Source organism: Equus przewalskii, chromosome 16 (genome assembly GCF_037783145.1).
Source record: "Equus przewalskii isolate Varuska chromosome 16, EquPr2, whole genome shotgun sequence".
Classification (NCBI taxonomy): domain Eukaryota; kingdom Metazoa; phylum Chordata; class Mammalia; order Perissodactyla; family Equidae; genus Equus; species Equus przewalskii.
In genome coordinates, this window is record NC_091846.1 from 4,953,346 (window position 1) to 4,976,318 (window position 22,973).

A 22,973-nucleotide genomic window follows, 5' to 3' on the forward strand; every position below is an offset into this window, starting at 1 on the left:
GGAAGGAAAGAGTAAATTCACTTCATGTATCTCTGTTTTCATCAGAACAGAAAATATTTCCCCAAATTCTCCAACAGACTTCCTTTACATCTCATTGGCCAGAAAAGAACATGCTCGCCCTCCCCTCCTGCCCAAACCCAATCACTAGCAAAGGGTAATAGGATTATGGTGATTGGCTTAGACTAATCTAGAGCTGGTTCCATCTTCCCTGAGTCAACCAATCTTAGAACAAAACTGGAATTTGGTTAACAAGGGAAGAGGACGGACTGGTTGTTGGTAGGCCCCCACATCGTCACCGCAGGTGCCAAAGACGAATACCACCTGCTTCTACTTCATGACTCTGCCCAGGGCAAATCTTGAGACAGCACTCACCAGTCCTTCTTTCTTGAAATGAAAGAGTCACACACGAGTGATTTGGGGGACGGAGCCGAGCTGAATTCTCCAGTTCTAAGAGACTTGTTTCTGCATCACGTGCCCCTCAGAAAGTCCCTGAACGGGCTGAATCAAAGAGCGGGAACACGTCAGGGAGCCCAGCAACTCGTGTGCCCCAGGCTGCAGGGTCCTCCATCCCACCTGGGGATGGGCTGCCCGGGCCCTCCACTGGGCCACATGGCCAGCCTGGCTTTACTCTCCGCCCCGGCTTCCCCAGCCGGAAGTTTGCTCGGCTGGGAGGGGGATGTGGCGAAGGACTGACAGGCCCAGCGTAGTGAAGACAGGTGTCGTTTAGGGCACGTGCGGGAGAGAGCGGGAGCGGGCAGAGGGGCTGGGACGTGATGTGGAAATCAGCCAGAAGCGGTGCAAGGGTGTCAGAGCTCTGACAGCACATGGCGCTGCTGCCACGACCGAGAGAACACGTGAGCATCCAGATGGAAGGAGAAGGAAAGGGCGGCCGGAGCGGAGGGGGACAGGAGAATGCGAAGGAAGCAGAAAGGGCAGCTTCCTCTGGATTTGCAGGTGAACTTGTAGAGAAGTTACTTCTCTTTCTGTTTTCCACTGGTTCCCGATGAGCACAGCAGGTTAGAGTGTGGCTTGTTTTAATTAGTTTGGATATCCATGCTCTGGGTTTGGGGTTAATTTAATTTCCACCACTGTAATGGACTAATCCAATTCTCCTCTTGGGGAGTGTGGATGCGAAAGGCAGAACACAGTGGAAGACAGAGGCACGCTGCAGAGACGGCGATCAGGAGCCCAGAGACAATGCAGGGAGGAATCGGCAGCCAGAAGGACCACTGGAGACAGAAGTCAGTCCCTGGTCAAGGCGGGTGGGTCAGTACCAGAGCCCCAGAGCCACCACCGCCTGGGTGCTGTAGGGTAGAATGAAGCTCAGCCAGTTCCTGTCGCGAGGGGGCCAGGCGGCCCTGTCGCCAATGAGAAAGACGCCTGGCACTGTGTCCCCGGAGGCCCTGCCGTGTGACACGTCCCTCGTTTCTTCATTTCCTCACATATCCCTTTAATGAGGCCTCCTTGCCTACAGTAGCCAGATGAGTACCTTTTCTTAGCACTAAAAGAGCTCCTGAAGGTCACTGTTCAGTACTTATTGTTCTTTCACCTTCAATTAATCGCTTCTCAATTTTGATCCCAAACCAATCAGAACATTTTTCCGATGGTGAAATATGTTCCATTTCTCTCTTCAGGAATGACATTATTGCAACGGTTCTGGAATGGACGGTGTGTGCCTCTGTGGCCAGTAAAGAAATCATTCATTAGTTCATTCACCGAACGCATATTTAATCTGCACTAGGTGCCAGGTTGTGTGGTTTCAGGGATGAGCAAGAGGGCATTAACGTGCTACAGTTCTATTCTGAATAATTTACGCCTTAGAAAAGAGCGTGGAAAAACTAATTGAAAACGAGTGAACTGTGGAGGAAGACAGATTAAAAAGATGTTCATCGGCTTAAGGGAAGAAGAAGAAAGGAGAAAGGACCACAGGCCATTTGTTTCCTGGTAGGAATGGGATGCAGAGGTCCGTGCCCAGCCCTCAATGCCACTTGGTCCTCTCAGACAGACAGCCTGTCCTCGGAGACAACCTGAAGCTCTCCCGCCAGCGCCCCCAGTGCAGAGCCGCCCCGCGGACCCTGGGGCTTCCGGCTGTGGGTGCTCCTGGTGGGGAGCTGAGGCCCCGGAAGCTGGGAGAGGGCCTATGTCTGGATAGTGGTGGCTGTGTGTTTGGCATTTACAATTGAAAAATAATAAAGGCACACGAGGCCAAGTGTGACCATAACAGTGTCATAAATGATTTATCCAAAAGAGCTGTCTAGATGTGTGAGCTTTCATGTGCCAGCGTTTCAGATGTATTCCAAGGGAAGTAAATGTGACTTCCATGTCAGATGCCAGGTTTTCCTAGAATGGGTGACTGTGCCAAAGCATTCGCTGGTTACATTTTGAATAATCAAGGAGATGGATCTGCAGCAGCTAATTGGCTGGCTGATTCAAGGCCAAAATCAAAGACTGGACGCTGAGCTCAAGTGTGCTTCACTTACAGGATTATTTTAGGAAATGGTGTCATTCAGAAGTCCGACTGATTCTTGCGTTCTCTCAGAATCCTTGAGACATGGACATGAGAGATGTGCTCTAAGCACACTGTCAAAAAGAGGAAAGACTGGCTTTTCGTACTTTTTGCAATAGCTGGACGTCACACTCAAAGCATTATCACGTGCTCTGGTTTACTATGTTCACCTCACCACTGCCTGGACTGTGACACCCCATGTGTCACCTCACCACTGCCTGGACTGTGACACCCCGTGCATCACCTCACCACTGCCTGGACTGTGACACCCCGTGTGTCACCTCACCACTGCCTGGACTGTGACACCCCGTGTGTCACCTCACCACTGCCTGGACTGTGACACTCCCTGTGCTCAAAGACGGCGTTTGTGAAGTGCTTCACTCCACATTCCCCTCAACTGAGCACAAGTGGGGACAGTTATACCCCCCTGGAACCTACTCATGGAGAAACACGGATCCAGGATGGAAAGTTCCTGGCGAGAAACAAAGCAGCCTTCACTTCAGACTCATGAGCCAAGGGCCTTAAAAGAAACTCGTCTAATAATCTCAATAAAACAAAAGAGAGCAAAATACTAAAGCGTCTGGGTAAAGACTTTCTCTGTGAAACTTTCTGACGCTCCACCCTACCTGGGTTAGGCTGGGCTCAGCTTTGTTTCATTTCCTTCCAGAACATATTGTGCACATGGAGAGGGATGTTTCATGAGGGGAAACCGGCCTAGGCCCGTTTTCTCTTACATTTCATATGTTGACGCCCCAGACACTTCTTTCTGTCAAACAGAAATGGCCGTTGGTCTGCAGGAACAGGAGCCACCCCTCGTCTCCCCCAGAAGCTCTGCTTGGTGCCCCTACACATGTCCCCACCGGGGGGAGGCACCGGGGGCTGCGGGGGGAAGGTGTCCAATTATCCGAATGACAAACGGGAAAAACACCAAACTCAACTCAAGCCCCCAAACAGATCTTCCAACCGTTGCTAAAAAAAGGAACTCTTCCAGGGGCTGGCCCTGTAGCCGAGTGGTTAAGTTCTCACGCTCCACTGCGGGCGGCCTGGTGTTTCGTTGGTTCGAATCCTGGGTGCAGACATGGCACTGCTCATCAGGCCACGCTGAGGCAGCGTCCCGCATGCCACAACTGGGGAAGAACCCACAACAAAGAATACACAGCTATGTACCAGGGGGCTTTGGGGAGAAAAAGGAAAAAATAAAATCTTTAAAAAAAAAAAAAAAGGAACTTTTCCATTTGGCCTAGTTGAAACTGTCACTCCATCACCACCTGCAGGAGGCACTCAGTAGGTTTGTCGAGTGACAGCTCCTGTTCCTCACAGATGGTTGTCCTGGCCACCACCTGTCCCCAGGCCCCTCTAGGTGAGCTCACCTGCGCTGGGGGCGGGCCACGGGGCCTGGTCTTCCTGTGCAGAGGGCCTGGCGGTCCTACAGGATGGGCTGCGCTTCTGCAGCCGGAGCGGGCGGCGGGAGCTGCACACAACCCGCCACACTAGCAATTCCTCCTCTTCTAAAGGGCCAGACTCTGAGAGTAAAGGCCCGCTCCTGCTTACAACCTTCCAGTAATTTCCCATTTTTCTCAGGACAATCAAGTCTGAAATCCTCAGCCTAGTCTACATCCTTGATGACATGGCCCTTGGCTCTCTGTCCTACCCTGCCTCCTGCCATGGTCCCTTGTCCACTAGGCTCCAGCCACCTGGCCCCAAGCACCTGTCCACTTCCTGCCTCAGCCTCCGGACACCAGCTCCTCCCCACGTGGTGCCACTTTCCGCCCAGGCGAATTCAGAGCTCAGCTCACGTCTCTCAACCCCGGGGAACTTCCTCCAAGAAGTGCCCCTGCTAAAAGCTCTCAGGCACCCCGTACCTTGAGAGCAGGGCCCTCCACTGGAAATACATGCTTGTTGGGATAGTTGAGAAACGTGGGAAGCTCACGTTTCTCCCTCATCCTCCCCTCCGGTAACCAGCACGCCAGCTGGCCCAGGGTGGGCTGGCGGCACACTGAGGGGAAGTGGGCAGGAAGGCGGGGGCGGGTCCTCACACTGCGCAGCTCCCTCTCTCCCACCCGGGACTCACAGGTACCGTAGGGAGGGGCGGGGAAACAGCTAACACGACTTCAGGAGACGACTCAGCTCATCACTTCCTGTGCTCTACAAAGGAATAGTCATTTTAGGAATTTTTCTCCCAAAACTGTATTGGTTTTACCAACTTGATTACATCTTAACCTTAGTCTGTTTCATTAAAGATGAGCGTTCTCAAAGGCTCTCCTCCAGGAGCGTGCCCTGGTGTGGACAGCAGTAAGTGTGAGCCTCTTAGATAAGCCATTTCTATAAAATAGATAATTTCACATACTGACCATAACGGTGCAGATACTCGGACAAAAGACTGAACGCCGGGCCTGTCGGAGCATGTTTGGTTCTAAGTTTTTCGAGGGGCCGCCCCCGAGGGGCCTGGCCAGGGGCACGCTCCGAATCTCCGGGCCGTGTGGAGGGTGAGGACGGTAAAAGCAGCAGCCGGGGCGGTGCCTGCTGGCCGAGACCCGCCGGCGGCACGAGGCAGGGCTGGTGGAGGAAGGCTCCGGCCCCGGGGCCACCGCGCACCCTGCTGGCTCCCAGGCCTCGGGCGCGGCCTCGCCCCCCCTCAGCCTCTCCCTCCATGGGAGGGGGCTTCGTAGCACCTATCTCACACGGTTGCAAGGGTGGAGTGACAGAAGGCACGTCGTGTCCGCCCATGGAAAAGCTCTGGGTGAGTTACGTGTCACCGTTCGGCAAAGCGTCTTCCCACACCCTCACTGCAGACGGAGGGCGCGTGTGCTGTGGGCGCGCACCTGTGCCTGTATTGACCTACATCCTCACTGTACAGAGGAGGAGGCTGAGGTCAGGGGGAGGGGGTAAAAAACAACTTTGGGGAAGTCAGCCTGCTCGGGTCAGAGGGTGGCAGCGGCGCTGGGAGCTCGCTCAGGCTGCCCTCCATGCCTGCTGCGATCCGGAGGGAGGACAGAAAGCCGCCCATCTGGAGAGCGGGATGGCCAAGCTCGCCCACGACCAGGTGACCCTTCACGCTCCGGGGAAGTGGGCGCCACGCAGTGTGGCCGGGACGGAGGCTTCGCACCAGCTCTAAGCTGGGAGACTGGTCTTTCTGAGCTTCCCATTCCGTAACTCGAACCAGAATACTACTTCTTGCTGTACATGATCCATAGGACTATAGTGAGGACTGAAGGGGACGCCAAGAGGTACAATTCCTCGTAAGGCTGGAGGCCTTACATACACGAAGTCTTTGGAGGTTTGCTTCGTTTCTGTCCTGAGGACCCTCTGGTTCCCACATAACAGCTCACGACCTTGATCCGGATCCGCGGCCCCTCGCAGACTGTCCTTCCTCGTTTGTACCGTGGGAGCGAGCGCGCGACCCGGAGGAGCGCTGTGAACCCTGCCACTCTACCCAACACCGACACCCTGTCCTTATTCCCCGGGATCCGGGGTGGGGGGGGGGGGGCGGGGCGGGGTCTGTTTTCTCCCTTTCCTGGCGCTGTGAATGGCTTCACCGTGCGCCCCCAGGGCAAGGGGGAGAATTGGGCCGACCCGAAGGTCTCGGGTCTTTTCACATTTGTTTCAGACTTCATCTCCTGCGTGCACAATGCTGATGCCGATGAACCAGAGTAGAATCTATGTCTCCTCTCCAGGGCCGCTCTCAGGAGAACCGCTCCGCGGCTGCGCATCGGCTTCCCTATTGCACGCGTGCTGTGTTATTACACGCGTAACTCTGATTTCATGAGAGCATTTCAGAGAGAAAATATATGACTGATAAAATACTTCTAGAATAGTGATTCCGCAGGCTTTGATATAAGATAATGTTTATGAAATATTCTAGGCTTTGGGTTGAAAGTGAAACATGAGGGTCATAAATATGTCATTGAACTCATTAGGCAAGCCACGGCCCTCATGTCACATAAAGTATGTCTATAGCCCTGGACTCCATTCATCACATTATTCTGTGATTATCTTGAAACCAATAGTGAGTCTTTTTTGTGGGAGTGATGATTAAAGACGAAATTTATAACTAGGAGGTACAGAAGTCCATCCATATTGCCACTACTTAAAGAAATGCTGGGTACAGGAAACTTAGAAAATGGTTTGAGTTTCCCCTCAGTAGCTGTGGCACAGGATAAAAGCTGTATTTGGAATATACGGGGTGTGTAGCAGGCTCCCACATTCACCCCTTCCCCCAGTTAAGCAGAGAAAATGGCGTCTGTGTTTCTCCATTCCTGAGCTGCTCCTCCTCAGGAGCCCCCGTCCTTCCCCACCTGATCACTGCCAGCGCCTCTTCCTGAGCCTTCTTCAAAACCCGGAAATGTGTTGAAATTATGAATGTCTTTTGAACAAAGTGTCCTCCTGGGCCCAGAGGGAAGGAGCCCAGCTCCTCTAGGCACTCCTGAGCCAGGACGCAGGAGGGCTCCAGGGAAGCCCACCTGGCTCCTGCCATGCCTTCTGGCCACCCTCACTCCTGCTCGTTGATCTCCATCACTGCACAAGACAAGGACTCCATCCTCCACCAAACTTGAGTCTGGCTCCACAGCCAACTAGCCTTTAACCTTGGCCCTGTCCTTGGTCTGTCAAGTCCAATGTTACCAACGAGTCTGTCGGTTTGTTGAGAACCCTTCCCCTTGATATCCAAGCAAGCTCCTCTCCCGAAACCAACCTTGACTCCTAACCAAGTTCCTCTTAGTGATTTTGCATCCACTACCCCATCTTGCTGGTTGGTTGTAAATCCCCACTTGTCCCTGCTATATTCAGAGGTGAGTTCAGTCTCTCTCCCCTATTGCAATAGTCTTGAATCAACTCTTTCTTGCTATTTTCCACGAGTGTCAGAATAATTTCTCTTTACCAGTTTCAAGACTACCCCAAAACGTAGTTGATGGAAACCACAACTTGATTTTGTTCAAATGCAGGAAGAGCATGGCTGAGCAATCTGTCTCTGATCCACAGGGTGTCAGCTGGGGAGATGGGGCTGGAGGAGACACTTCCAAGATGGCTTTTTCGCTCCCATGTCTGGCAACTCCAGGCTTCCTAGCCTGTCCCTCTCTACTTGGCATCTCATCCTTGACAGCCCCTCCTTGCACTTTGGGCTTCTCCAGCAGGGTAGTCAGACTTCTTACATGGTGACTGGCTTCCCACAGAGCAAGCATTCCTGAGTGAGCATTCCAGGGGGCCCAGGAGAAGCTGCAAAGCTTCTTATGACCTAGATCTGAAAGCCCCAGATATCACTTCTGCCACGTTCTATTGGTCAAGCAAGTCACTAAGGCCAGCCTAGATTTAAGGGCAAGGGAGGTAGAGATTCCACTCTCAAAGGAGAGGTGGCTTTTGTGTCCAGGGAGGGAAGGAATTGATGGCAGCATCTTGGAGACAAGCTACCCCACCTGCTGTCAGTTGCACTTTGGGTTTGCCACTCTCAAAACAGGTCATCCCAAGGAATTTACACTTGGGCCATTGACTTCTCTCTGATTTACATTTTAAACATTATAGTAATTTTACATTTTAAAAAGTGTATGGGTTTCCAACCTGAAAGAGCTCCAAGGTCAAAACTCAAACAATGAGCAACAAAATAAATAATGTAGTATTAATATACAACCCCAAATATAAAATAAATACCCATGAGTCCTTTCCGATGTAAGTAAATAAATGAATAAATAAATATGTGGGAGAGAAGAGATAAATATCCTTTACAAAAGAATTCCACCAAAAAATTTTAGAAATCGGGCTGGCCCGGTGGCGCAGTGGTTAAGTTCACACCTTCTGCTTCTCAGCGGCACAGGGTACGCCAGTTCAGATCCCAGGTGCGGACATGGCACTGCTTGGCAAGCCATGCTGTGGGAGGCGTCCCACATATAAAGTAGAGGAAGATGGGCACGGATGTTGGCTCAGGGCCAGGCTTCCTCAGCAAAAAAGAGGAGGATTGGCAGCAGTTAGCTCAGGGCTAATCTTCCTCAAAAAAAAAAAAAGACTTTTAGAAATAATAGATGAATACAGTAAAGTTGCAGGATACAAAATCAACATAAAAAATGAGTGGCATTTCTATACACTAACAACAAAGTAGCAGAAAGAGAAATTAAGAATACAACCCCATTTACAATTGCAACAAAAAGGATAAAATACCTAGGAATAAATTTAACCAAAGAGGTGAAAGATCTGTACACTGAAAACTATCAAACATTGTGGAAAGAAATTGAAGTAGACACAAAGAAATGAAAAGATATTCTGTGCTCTGGGATTGGAAGAATTAACATAATTAAAATGTCCATACTTCATAAAGCAATCTACAGATTTCATGCAATCCTTATCAAAGTTCCAATGACATCTTTCACAGAAACAGAACAAAGAACCCTAAAATTTATGTGGAACAACAAAAGGCCCTGAATAGCCAGAGGAAACCTGAGAAAAAAGAACAAAGCTGGAGGTATCACACTCCCTGATTTCAAAATATACTACAAAGCTATGGTAATGAAAACAGATGGTACTGGCACAAAAACAGACACACAGATCAATGGAACAAAACTGAGAGCCCAGAAATAAACCCCCACGTCTATGGACAGCTAATTTTCAACCAGGGACCGAAGAACATACAATGGAGAAAGGAAAGTCTCTTCAATAAATGGTGTTGGGGGGTCGGCCCTGTGGCTGAGTGGTTAAGTTCTCACGCTCTGCTTAGGCGGCCCAGGGTTTCGCTGGTTCAAATCCTGGGTGCGGACATGGCACTGCTCATCAGGCTGTGCTGGGGTGGCGTCCCACATGCCACAACTGGAAGGACCCACAACTAAAAATACACAACTATGTACCGGGGGGCTTTAGGGAGAAAAAGGAAAAATAAAACCTTAAAATAAACGAATAAATAAATGGTGTTTGTAAAACTGGACAGAAACATGAAAAAGAATGAAAGTAGACCATTCCCTTACACCATGCACAAAAACTAACTCAAAATGGATTAAAGACTTGAATGTAAGACCTAAAACCATGAAACTTCTGGAAGAAAACACAAGCAGTACGCTCTTTGACATTGGTCTTAGCAGCATATTTTCAAGTACCATGTCTGACCAGGCAAGGGAAACAATAGAAAAAATAGACAAATGGGACTACAGCAAACTAAAAAACTTCTGCACAGTAGAGGAAAACACCAATAAAATGAAAAGACAACCTAACAATTAGGAGAAGATATTTGCAAACCACATATCAGATAAAGGGTTAATATCGAAAATATACAAAGAACTCATACGTCTCAACAACAAAAAACCAACAACCCAGTTTAAAAAATGGGCAAAAGATCTGAACAGATATTTTTCCAAAGAATATATACATTTGGCCAACAGACAGATGAAAAGATGTTCAACATCACTAACTATCAGAGAAATGCAAATCAAAACTACAATGAGATATCATCTCCCTTCCATCAGAATGGATATAATTAACAAGACAGGAAATAACAAGTGTTGGAGAGGATGTGGCAAAAAGGAACCTCTCATACACTGCTGGTGGGAGTGCAAACTGGTGCAGCCACTATGGAAAACAGTGTGGAGATTCCTCAAAAAATTAAGACTAGAACTACCATATGATCCATCTATTCCACTGCTGGGTATTTATCCAAACAACATGAAAACACGAATGCGTAAAGATATATGCACCCCTATGTTCACTGCAGTATTATTCACAATAGCCAAGACTTCAGAACAACGTAGGTGCCCATCAAGGGACGAATGGATAAAGAAGATGTGGTATATATACACAATGGAATACTACTCAGCCATAAAAAGGATGAAATCCTGCCATTTGTGACAACATGGATGGACCTTGAGGGTATTACACTAAGTGAAATAAGTCAGAGGGAGAAAGTCAAATACCATATAATCTCACTTATAAATAGGAGATAACAATAACAACAAACAAATACATAGATACAGAGATTGAATTGCTGTTTACCAGAGGGGAAGGGGGAAGGGAGGAGGGTGAAAAGGGTGATTAGGCACATGTGTGTGGTGATGGATTGTAATTAGTCTTTGGGTAGTGAACATGATGTAATCTGCACAGAATTTGAAATATAATGATGTACACCTGAAATTTACAAAATGTTATAAACCAATGTTACTGCAGTAAAAATTAATTAATTAATTAATTAATTTACTGATACTGTGGGGGAAAAAAAAGAATTCCCAATAATTTATGTAGATATTCCCCCCTCAAAGAAGTGGAGTTGAACTCCCTACCCCTCGAGTGTGGGCTGTGCTTAGTGATCTGCTTCCGAAGAGTCGAGTCTGGAAAGGAAGAAAAACGGAACTCCACTGCGGATGTGCTGGTTAATTTTAATGCCTCAACTTGACTGGATCATGGGTGCCCAGGTATGTGGTTAAACATTATTTCTGGGTGTGTCTGTGAGAGCGTTTCCAGAAGAGATTGGCATTTGAATTGGTAGACTGAGCAAAGCAGACAACCTTCCCCGGTGCTGGTGGGCAGCATCCCATCTGTTGAGGGCCTGCATGGAAGAAGGCGAGGAAGGCTGAATTCGCTCTCTGCCTGGCTGGGCGGCTGGGACATCACTGGCACCATCATCTACACAGGCCATTGGCTCTCTGGCTCCCAGGCCTTCCGACTCTACTAACGGCCTTTCTCCGTCTCAAGTTTGTAGACGGCAGATCATAGGACTTCTCAGCCTCCATAATCACATGAGTCAATACCTTATAATATATAATATAATAAAATAACATAATATTTTATAATACGTTATTATAATCTTAACATAGCAAATAATAAAGTATTAATAAATACTACCCTTATACTATATATACATTTATGAGCAATCCTATTGGTTCAGTTTCACTGGAGAATCCTGAGTAATCCAGTGGAGAAACTGGCAAACACTACCTCAGCCAGGTGGTCAAGGTCAACATCAGCAGCAATAAGTTATACTAACACGTACCCTTGATCTGATGTGATGAAAATGGCACTTTACCTCCATGCGCTTCCTTCCAAGAAACACAACCCCAGTCTAATCATGAGAAAAACATCAACACATCCCAACAAAGGGACATTCTGCAAAATACGTACCAGTACTCCTCAAAACTGTCAAAGTCATGAAAAGCAAGGAAAGACTGAGAAGTCGTCACAATGCAAAGGAGGTTAGGGAGACACGACACCTACATGTAAGCTAGTAACCTAGATGGGATCCTGGGACAGAAAAAGAACATCGGGGGAAAACTGAGGAAAGCATAGGGTTTAATAATAATGTACCAATGTTAGTTCCTTAATTGTGACAAACGTGCCATAGTCATGTAAGATGTTAACACTAGAGGAAACGGTGTATGAAGTATGTGGAATTTTCTGTGCCATCTTTAGAACTCTTCTGTAAACCTGACTATTCTAAAATCGAACATTTTCTAAAAACTTAGATGAATCTAAGCTAAAACAATATTAAGCCATTTATGTAAGACTAAGGAATAGAAAACCGAAAAAAAACTCTAAGCCTGACGACACTTGGATCCTGTCACCTCGAGGAGCAGCTAAGATGACACAAATGGAATCAAAAGCAGATGACGACTTTACCGAATGCTAATTAACTCCGATTTGGGACTTAGGATTTTGAAATTACCAGTGACTGTACATAGAGTAATTAACTATAAAAGGTTAACTAGACAATGATTTAATTTAAATTTTGAGTTTCAAATTCTGCTCCCTTTTCTTTTGGGTAATCCCAGTTGAATACATCTCTGAACTGTGAATTCATTTGCAATGACACCTAAGGAATTTAAATCAGAATGTTCTCCAGTACCACGCGACTATATTCAGGAAAGGATGACCAATCGATATTGCATCCTCTCTTTTGCCTTCTGGCTACCTGATGAAACTAAACCCACTACCAGAGCAACTAATGCTAGGCTATGGGAGCTGAAAGGGGATTTAGAGTTTTAGAGCTTTAACTCCGACCGCGCCGGAGGAGCTGGCGCTGGTGACGCTGGTGAGAGCAGACGCATTTTCCCGCAGCTGTGTCTCAGTGCAGATGATGGTACTCGGATGAGCATTTGGCCGTGGCAACAGCGTTGTCAGCTTCCGGTCGTGCTGCCGTTTGAGTGGCAGCTCAGTGGGGAACCCAGCGCAGCACAATGAAGGCCCTGCTCTTCAAGGCCAACTCAGTAATAGAGGTAGCTCTTTTCCCAAGCCTTCTGGGGGACAGGGAGGCGAGGCCAAGGGAGCTGGGAGAGCGTCTCGTCTTCCGGCATCCCGCTGTTTCATTTCCCATCGCTGTCTTTTTCACTAAGCAAGCATTCATACACTGAAAGTGGTAATATTATGGTTTTGACAGTGCATTTGATTTTGTTTTCCTAAAAGAAGATTCACAATGAGGACAAAAGTCCCTTTCATCACATTGGAGCTCAGCACACAAGAGCGAGGCTGGCAGGGAAAAAAGGTTCACGTCCAGTGAGGGGGTTAAATTCTACTCCAAGTGCACTGGGAAGTCACCGGAAGGGCAGCCATCCGAGGACTGTGTGTGCTGGGGAACTTAAGAGACCTGCTTGGAACAGCGGGGAAGTTTATTGGCTCTGTGTCTCCATTAAATTTTAATGACATGTTAGAAAATTGGGGTCAAAAGAAACAATTTCCCAAAGTCTTGATTTCCTGAAAGGGTTTACCTGACAAGCAGCATTTTTGTGGGATCTCACCGTAAGATTGAACCAGGTTTCAATTTGGGAAAAGGATCTTGGCATTCTAGGTAATCACGTAGAGTTTTTATATTCGATCAATTAACAAATATTTATTCAGTACTAGTAATGCCCCAGGCACTGTGCTGGGCACCAGGAATAAAGATGAGCAAGACCCAGCCCCTGCCCTTAAGACACTTACAGCCTAGTGTTGGAGAGACGCAGTCATGGGTACTGGTTGGGAAAGATCGGTTCCACACTCATCTGGCTTTTACAAGTTTTATAAGCTCATCCCAAGTTAAAATATCCACAGAATGACACCAGATTTTCTCTGGTATTGACATCTTACAGCTCTTTACGTTTTGAAGTCTCCTTCAATCATCTTTAAAGTGTGTGTGATTAAAGAACAACTCTTTCTATTTAGACTAGTGAATTTTAACAAAGTCGACAGCCATCCCCTCAGTTGCCTGGAAAGCTGGCACACTGGCAAAGTCTAATTTGGCAACCTCCTGCTCATCTTTCTATCCCATCTCTTCTCTCTTTAGAATTCCAAAAATCTCTCATATTCCCTCCCCACTCCATCCTCTGAGGAAAGAATCTAAGACTTTCCCACCTTGAGATTTAAGGAACTGATGAAGTTCAAAGAGTGTTTCATGGGGGCAAAGTTTCTTTTTTTGGTTTTGGCCTAAGCTCTACTAAATTCCATGATAGATGGTTAATACATGTGGAATAAACGAATAAATGAATACACAAGCAACAAAATAAAGCAATATGATATATTAGAAAGGGCAAAAGGGGAAGCAGAGTTAGGCAGACAGAACGGTAGCATTCCACTATGCCAAGTAAGGTCATTAAGCAGTCAACAAACAAAAATAAAGATATTATAACAGCAAAGAACATAGAACTGACAAGGTCTCAGAAACAAAGATCATCCCTCCCAGGAGAAGACAGTTAGCAACCTGATCCCAACACATATGTGCATAGTACACCGTCCTTCCATCCTTCATTTTGCCAAAGACTGGGAAAACTTGATTACGGCCTGAGGCCAGCAGCCGCCCACAGGCTAACTGGTGTCTGGAGCCACGGGCCAGAAGATGACCCTACTGACAGAGACTCTCTAACTGGGAGGGATAGGAAGTGTGATGTGGAAGCAACAGAACTGTGCACCCTGCATGCGTGGCGCTCTTTCCTCGGAAGCGGCAGCCTCGGATCTGCGACGTCCGCTAAGGCGAAAGGCAAGTGCCGGCGAACTCACACCCTCCTGCTGCCTTTGCTCCGGAAGGGGGCGCCGCCTCACTCCGCCTGTCTCTTCCTTTCGATTCCACGGCCTCGTACGTGTGATCAATAAACTCTTGATTTCTTTTTCCAAAAAGGAACACTTAAAGGGCTTAAATTATTCAACTTGCACGAGTTGATAGGGACTCCTCCAGTAATTCTTATTTCAAGCTACGCTTTAAACAGCACAAGGACACTGGTCCTGGTTCCTTACCCTCACCCCACACATACGCCGCCCCCCACCATCTGAGTGACTCTTATCTTTAAGATCAGTTTGAAGCAGAGCTGCTTTCTCAGCCTCCCAACTCCTCTGTGGGCTGGTTTTTGTGGTCGACTTCCCAGAGTGAGGAAGAAGGCAAAACCACCATCGAAGGGGAAAAATAATATTTTCTTAATGAAGAAGGCCCTGGTTCCACTTCTGAATTATGACAATTATTTGTTTCAGATCAAGCGAAGAATGCAGCAGTTTGCTGGTATAGAAGCAAGCTGTCAATTTTTAGGATATTTATCTTGCATTCAGCCACTTTACTGATTCTTTATCCAATGAAATGTTTCTTTAATCGATGATCTGGTGCGCTTTTTAGGTAGACAACAATATTGGCTGCAAATTCTTTTCTTCTTTTAGATAATTATGTCTCATTTCTACTTGATGTCTAACTGCGTTGCCCAGAACCTCCAGGAAATGGTAAATAATAAGAGTGATAGCACCCATCCTTGGAGTTTACCCCCAGTTTTTGTGGAAATACGCCTAGGTTTTCACACTTAGCTGTTGTTTAATAGAATCACATATTCTATTTCAAATATGTACCTTGATATCCCTCGTGTTTTAAGGGTTTTTCTGATCTCAATAGGGCAAGAACTCTGAATTTCATGAATATCTCTTCAGCGTCTAAAGAGGGGAATTTTTCACTTTATGAGTTATTAATTTGATTTATTAATATATTTTAATGTAGTTATTCTTGTATACTTGAAATATATCTTATATGAGCATAATAAATTATTCTTTAAATGTACTGTTTAATTTCCTAGTATTTTATGTAGCATTTCACATCTATGTTAAAAGGTGAGATTGGTCTACAGGTTTCTACTCTGGAATTTGGGGAAAATAAATCTTTAACAAAATTTTAAAATTTATTTTTTTATTATTGATCTATCCAAGTTTCCCATTTTGTCCCGTTAAAGATTTTTCTATTTATTAGCATTTATTGTGATCTATAATCTTTTAAAACTAATTATTCCTTCCTTCCTTCAACAAATACGGTGTTTGACTTAATCCACTCAGTTCATAGTAAAGTGTCCGCCTCGGCGACTTCACATTTCAGGGACCCGATCACTGTGCCTGGCGCGGAGCGAGCTGCCGGTGGCGCGGTCGAGAAGGTGCCTGGACAAGTCCTTTTCCGACAGAGCTTACATCCCTGTGGGGAAACCAAGAGGAAGTAAACAAATCGGCTGCAGAGAGTGACGTGAAGACGACAAAGCGAGGCGGTGTGATGGAGACGGGCGAGCGGGGCTGCCTGGGACACGTGCGCAGAGCGGCTGAGATTTCATGGGAAGCAGGGTTGCGGAGGCCAAGGGGCCGGCCTTGCTCAGGCTCCAAAGCCAGAACGAGCATGAAGGGCAGGAAGAAAAGGCAGGCAGGTGCCCATCAAGGAGACCTGAAGCCAGCACGGGGAGAGAGAGCCGCAGGGGGCTGGAAAGATCCGCCGGATCCCCGGAGGCTGCGGAGGGACGTGCAGGATTGCTCAGACACACAAGCTGAGCGGGGAGGGGGCTGAGCAGAGGGTCGCTCAGGGGTCTCCAGCAGGGACTTCATCCCCTAACTTCCTAAGAAAAGCAGAACCGCCCTCCTAAGGACGGCCTCGTCTTCTACGAGGAAAGTAGACTCACATGTTTGGAAATTGTTCGAATTTCACCGGTGTGGATCTCCAATATTCTTTTCCTCCGATATATCTCTGTAATGGCAAAAACTAGCGGAGGCTGTTTCACAGACTCTTGTCCGCTCTTACTGAATAAATCATGCTTCTGCTGAACAAAACATGTTTCCTCCCTCCTGAGCCTGCGTTTCCAGCGTTCTCCATCAGGGCCCTCTAGTCCCGTGTGGTTGAAATGCTTCTCTTTGAATGGACTCCTATTCTAGCGTGAGCTGGAAAGACGTACATAAATATTTGAGATGGCTAAAAGCAGGCTTTCCCTGTCATCATGGCTAAGCTTTACCACCAAAAGTGAATCCTAGACCTTAAAAGACTTCTCTTGTAGCCTGTACACCACAGACACTTCTAACCTTGTCTTTCGGCTTTCTGATGACTGACTTCCACTTTTTTTTTTTTGGTTAGGAAGATTGGCCCTGAGCTAACACCTGTGCCAATCTTCCTCTATTTTGTATGTGAGATGCTACCACAGCATGACTTGATGAGCCATGTGTAGGTCCATGTGTGGGATTTGAACCCGTGAACCTGGGCCGCCAAAGCGGAGTGCAGGAACTTAACCACTATGCCCCCAGGCCGGCCCCCTGACTTCTACTTTTAACACAGTGAGAGAGTCTCCGCTCACACATTCCGTACCATATTAAATCTCCACAGCAGACAACTAATTATGAATTGAATCTAAAATTATAAATTGAATCCAGAATCCTAAATTAAGGGGTTTCATCCTGTTACCGTTTAAGAAATGACATATGACACCCGACCATTGTTCATTTTCGTGTCGGTGTCAACCGTGAGATGTAGCAGATGAAGAAATAGACACCAGAAACCCTTATTCCAGGAGCCACGACTGTATTTGACTCGGGATGTGAAACTTCGCCCTGCAGCAGGGCCGGCTGCATTGGCTGCATTGCAGCCCTGGACTAGGACTCTAGATAATTCTTGAAGTAGCTCGTTCCCATCTATTTTCCTAACACACTAGTAAAACCATTGTGGAGAACAACTAAACATTCTACAGGGCAACCTTCAGACCAGAAATAAGTAGAAGATGACAAAAATAGATAAATAAGGAAAAATTCTTTACAGCTTTTATTTTAGCAGGGCCCATAGTAATTCAAGTCCAGGGACAGAGGCCAGAAGAGATAGGGTTTCGCAAGTAAATAAAGTGGCCCGAGGAGGATGAACATGGCTCCACTTTAGAATCACAGTTGCCTTGTGTTCAGAAGTTTCCCTCTTTATAGGAACCTATCACGCTGGGCAGGTGCCAAAGTCGAAGGTTCTTTTCGGGGCTTGTTTTCTCTTGCCGCTCTCACATTTCCCATTTTTAGATGGCTCTCCTCTCCAGCCATTCCCCTCTTGACTTCCTGCATTCACTCACTCATTCAACAAATCACGGAGTGTCCACTAGGCCCCAAGCCTTGAGTCACGTCACACATGAACGTCCCTGTCCTCACGGAGAGTTTGTTCAAGAGAGCTGGCTGACAGTTTAAAAGGACTGTTCTGGGGCTATGTTGCAAATCGACTCATGGGGGAGGGCAAAAGTGGGGGCACACAGAAGCCAATGTGGCTCCCGCCCATTCTCATGCTTGCAGCTCCTCAGGCCTCTAGGTGGCTCCTGGCCTAGAGCCTTTCTTTCCACCTGATGGCTGACTCCCGACGCCTGCCCGTCTCTGCTCCGTGTCGCCAGGGCAAGGCCCAGCACTATCACCCTAGGTACCCCACGGCCTTCCCCTCCTCCTGAGCCCTATGACTTCTTTTCATAGCACTTGTCAGTTTCTACCGTAGAATACAAATTACTTTTAATGGTTATAATTTACCAATGGCTTCCTTCCCCCCAGCAGCTCCTTCGGAGTCTCTTCAAGTGTCTCCTGCCCTACCCATACCTTACATGTTCCCTTGGGTGTCAAACTCAGCTTTTTTCAACAGTGATTTAGTTGAATGCCCAGATATGTGGTCATTGAGGATATGAAGGTGAAACAAGCCTTGGTCTTTGTCCTCAAGGAGCGTATAATGTATTTGAGGAGGCAGACGTGAACCTTCACAGTACACCGTGCTATGCTGAAGATATACGCAGATTTATCTGAATTGCTGGGAGTCCGCAAGTAGACCGCTCAGCCCTGACTGGGACACAAGGGAAGTCCTCCTGTTCATCACAAACTCAAGGATTCACTGGCCTAAGATGAAACTTGAAGGATGAGTAGAAGTTAGCCAAAAAGAGGGGCAGGGTGGGGAGTAAGACATGGGGTTATGCTGGCAGAGCCAGTAAACCTCCCCCGCTTCTAGGCGGGTCTCCTCACTCCCCCCACGCGCTGTCCTTGAACGGCTGCCCCCACCAGAGACTTCCCAGCGCACGTGGAATCAAACCCAAGCCCCTAGGCTGTGATCGTGCCTCCTCCTGGCCTGCCTTCCTGCGCTGCTCTCCAACGTGACAATGGACTTGTGTCCTTAGCATGAGTCCTTTTTTAGGAAGACGAAATTTAAAAATAAAACTTCAATATTATAACTTTTAACGAATAAATAAAACAAAAACAAAACAGTAACGGGAAATTAAACAGTGGGCGCAGGAAAGGGGCACTCCCAACCATGCCTTCCCCTTTCCTCCAAAAGTCTGGGCAAAGAGCCACGTTTAACTGATATTAGACTCAATAAATGTAGATGCCCTCTCCTCCTCGTGTGTTCACGATGCACAGACCGCCAGGTGCAGGCCTCGGTCCTGAGCTCCGGGCTTGCATCCAACTTCCTACTAACCATCTTGCCTGCGTTTCCCACAGCGCCTTCAATTCTCCCCGTGAGAAGTGAGACCCCCACTCTCCTCGACATACTCCCCACTCTTACAGCTTTATTTTTCTTCTTGGCTAACGATACCATCCTTGTCAGCAATCCCCTCCCTCTTCTCCACCTCTCTCAGTGAACTGGCCATCAACACGTGTCGATTCTCCCTCCTACAATCCCTCCATCCTTCCCCTGCGAGACATCCTGGCAGTTAAATTTTTTTTTTTTTTGGTCCTTTATCACCTTCCCCTGACATATTGCAGAGCTTCCTCTTTGGTACCTTCTGTCCCAGCCTGGGCATCCCCCCGCTCCCTAAAAGCAGAGCTGACGAGAGCCTGTGAGTAACGAGGTAATCTGGGGGGTGCTCAAGACCGCAGCAGTGAGGGACCTGGAGAGTGATGGGAGAAGCCAAAGCCAACGTAAGGATGAGTTCCTAAGGTGGCCAGTGCGGGTGCCTGGGGCTTGACCCGCTCCTCAGCACATGCAGATCGCCTCTCTGAATCGTTTGCTGAGGGAGGACGAGTGGAAGCATTTACCCATCAGCTCCCATCCCTCACCCTGAGGGTGTCAAATCTCCTGCACTTCCGAGGTGCAGTGGAGGGGTGGGGGCACGGCACCAGAGGTATGTGACAAATGCCCAGTTGAATCCACCTTTCTTCCAAAATGTCCTTCTAAAATATAAACCTGATTATGTAGCCCCTCCCCCATGCTTAAAATCCTCTGATTCACTGAGGCTTACAAACAGCACCCGTAGCCATTAGAAGAGCATAAAGCCTGCATGATCTGGCCACCGCAGCCTTCCTCACCTCACTTCCCACACCCGTCTCCACTTCTCCTCCCACCACGCCATCCCCATCCGTGCCCTGGGCTCCAGCCATACCAGAGCTTCACCCTGGACTTCTGTCTCCTTTGTGTTTTTTCATCCTTCCATCTTGAATGCCGTTCTTCTCCACCTGGTGAATTCCTACTTATCTAAAACTCAACCCAACTACCATTTCTCCTGTAGAACCTTCCTGACTCCTACCACGTGCCCCCAGCTTGGCCCACAAAGAAAGAGTTAAAGCTCCCTTCCTTCGCTCCTGTAACAGATAATTACAAGGAATTGTTACAGATGGGATCACGTACACAACTCTGTAATTCTACTTATCAGTTTTCTTGTATTACATGCCTGTCTCTCTCCTTACTATCTCGTGAGACCCTTGAGAGCAGGACCACTATGTCTACTACATAAGACACAGTATTTTTGTATTTTTAGCACCTTAGCATTTTTCACGTTGGTCATCCACTAAATATTTCTTTAATGACAACATGAATTGGTCACTTATAACAAATCAGCCACTTATTTAATGCATATGTCACTGAGGTGCACGGAGGAATCAAAATCTTGCCCAAATAAAATACACCTGAAACACTTCCCGTCAAGTGGTCAGGGAAGGATTATATGAACAGTCAGAGATAAATAGCTGGAGGTTCCATCCCTCTGTGCTTACTCTTCTCCAGAGAGAGCAGCTTTCCCTCTTTTCTTTTTATATTTTACCCTTTAAAGTATGGTCCTGTGAGAGCAACTGCTATGAATTTTATTAGTTCAAAATCTCCAGGAACTTGAAAATGGACACTAAATCAGAGACTTCAGAAAAAGCATCGGGAAATGGTAGACAGAGACAAGGGCAATGCAGAGTAAGGAACTGGGTTAAAACATTCAGTGGGAGCAATCAAGAACAGCGCCAGATACAAGATCCTCACAAAGGGGACAGCGCTGTGCAGCAGCTGCATAGAAAGGAGGAGCATTAAACATTTATTAATATTGCCCATTTTCAGAAACCATTTGGCCAAGAGCCACCTGGCCTGGCTCCTGGAGCGGTGGCCCCAGCCCCAGGCTGCTGGGAGGCTGGCTTCAGAGCACACAGGGCCTTCTAAGTGGGATCTCCATTAGATGGTTACAGGGCTCTGAGCAGCGTCAAACACGGCCCCACTAGGACCAGAGGTTCTTGTCATCTGGGATCAGCATTCAAATTTTAAAATCCTAATTCACTTCCAAGCTCTATAGATACTAAAATATTTAGATTAAATGCTCGCTGTGAATTATGAGGAAGGGAAGAGAAAGCATATTAAAAGAGAAAGAGCAATTCTAGCAAATTGGAAAAATGACAGGGTATTTGAAAATTAAAAATATCATTCTTGGTATGTATCAATATTTTACCATGGTTTCTTTAATTCCTTTTCTTTTAACTCCATCTGAAATTAGAAAAAAAAATAACCTTAACAAGTCTGGGTTTGTATATGCATCCATCCATCCAATCAATAAAGCTCCACTGTGCACCTGCTGGGTTCCCAGGAGCGCGCTCACGAGTTGTGGATGAAAAGAGGAAGACAGCCCTGCCACGGAAAGGCTTATAGTCCAGGACCAAAATCCCCTATGAGCCAGTTTTCTTTTTCCATGTCCATTCCATCAGATAGGTTCATTCAGGTTTTTAAAGTCAATAATCTTTAATACACTTCATTTCTTTTAATGGAAAAGTTATATAAATAAGTTAAGAAATTTTTTTCTTCCTAACCTTAAGTGTTGTCTGCATTCATGGTCTCTACTTACCATCTTCCATTCAACTGTAAAGCCGCTGAAATCTGATTTCTGCCTCTACTATCTAATATTGAAACTGCTCTTGCCAGATAATGACACAGACAATGTCTACTCTTTAAATTAAAGGACCTCTATGTGGCATTTGACATAGTTAATAACTTTTTAATAACTCTTCTTCACTGGAGCCTATCTGTCTCTCTTTGGTTTTCCAACACTTTCTTTCTCTTGTTTTTTCTTGTCTTCTCTTCTTCTGTCTGCTTCTCAAGGTTTCACTCTCAGATCTCTGGTCTTATTCTAAGACCTCCTGATAAACTTATTCATACCCATAGCTTAATCCTCCACTAGAAACTGGTGGCTTGCAGACCTCCATTTCGAATAGAGGTCTCTTCCCTTAGTACCAGCCCCATACTCCAATATTTATAAAATATCTCCACTTGGGTGTTCCATAGACATCGCCAATGTAATATACCTAAAACTAAGAGCATTTTCTCCCCGCATACCTGCCTCTCTTCTTCTATTCCTACCTAGGTGAATGGTAGTCCCCATCCAACCCAATTACTGTTATGAGAAATCTGGAAGTCATCGTTGACTTGTACCTACGCACACACCCAGCCCAGACCTTCAACAATGTATTGTCAGCAAGCCCTGTCTATTCTAGCTCTTCAGCTCCCACCTTCTCCATCATTAGAGGCTTATTTTAGGCCTTCATAACTTCTCTCTTGGATTATCTCAGCAGCCTCCTTTTGACCTCCTCCAGTCCAGAGCAATCTTTCTAAAATACGAATCCAACTTTATGTCACTCTTGCTTAAGACCAAAACTTCAAACTGCTTTTCCATCTTCTTCAATATCGGATCTAATATCAACTCTTACTACTCTCTAGTCAAACTTCATTATGATCATACTCTGAACTACTTACAGTTCCTCAAAAAGACATGTTCTCCCTATTTATTTTCCTTCATTCTAAATGATAACATTCTCCTTGTCTTTACCTGGTCAAAGCCCACACATTCATCCCAAGCCTACTTATTTGTGCAAATGATTCAAAAGGGAGCATTTGACGACTCCTCCCCAAGCTGGGTGAGGATTTTTCTGTGCTATAACAGTAATAATTTGCTGCAGCAGTAGTAAAAAGTAACAAAACAACCACAAACCAGTCACAGTGGTTCTCAGACCTAAATGTGCATAAGAACCACCTGGGAAGATGTTAAAATGATGATTTCCATGGCCCATTCCAATATTCAGATTCATC

The 22,973-nt window shown here is 46.7% G+C and overlaps 1 protein-coding gene across 11 annotated transcripts in view; it reads right to left on the minus strand.

The window, feature by feature from the left end:
* Positions 1 to 22,973, minus strand: part of MTMR6 (myotubularin related protein 6) — a 93,696-nt gene that overhangs the window by 16,766 nt on the left and 53,957 nt on the right. For 2 of the 11 annotated variants that reach the window (XM_070578640.1, XM_070578643.1), the window contains one exon: positions 21,346 to 21,380. The exons of 2 other annotated variants lie outside the window; for them this stretch is intronic. In XM_070578640.1, coding sequence (XP_070434741.1) covers positions 21,371 to 21,380 — 10 coding nt within the window. In that variant the 3' untranslated portion in view covers positions 21,346 to 21,370. Of the gene's footprint in view, positions 1 to 10,749; positions 11,218 to 15,573; positions 15,867 to 20,472; positions 21,381 to 22,973 lie in introns of those variants that run through there. 7 more of the 11 variants (XM_070578637.1, XM_070578642.1, XM_070578639.1 and 4 more) reach the window with 6 other exon arrangements.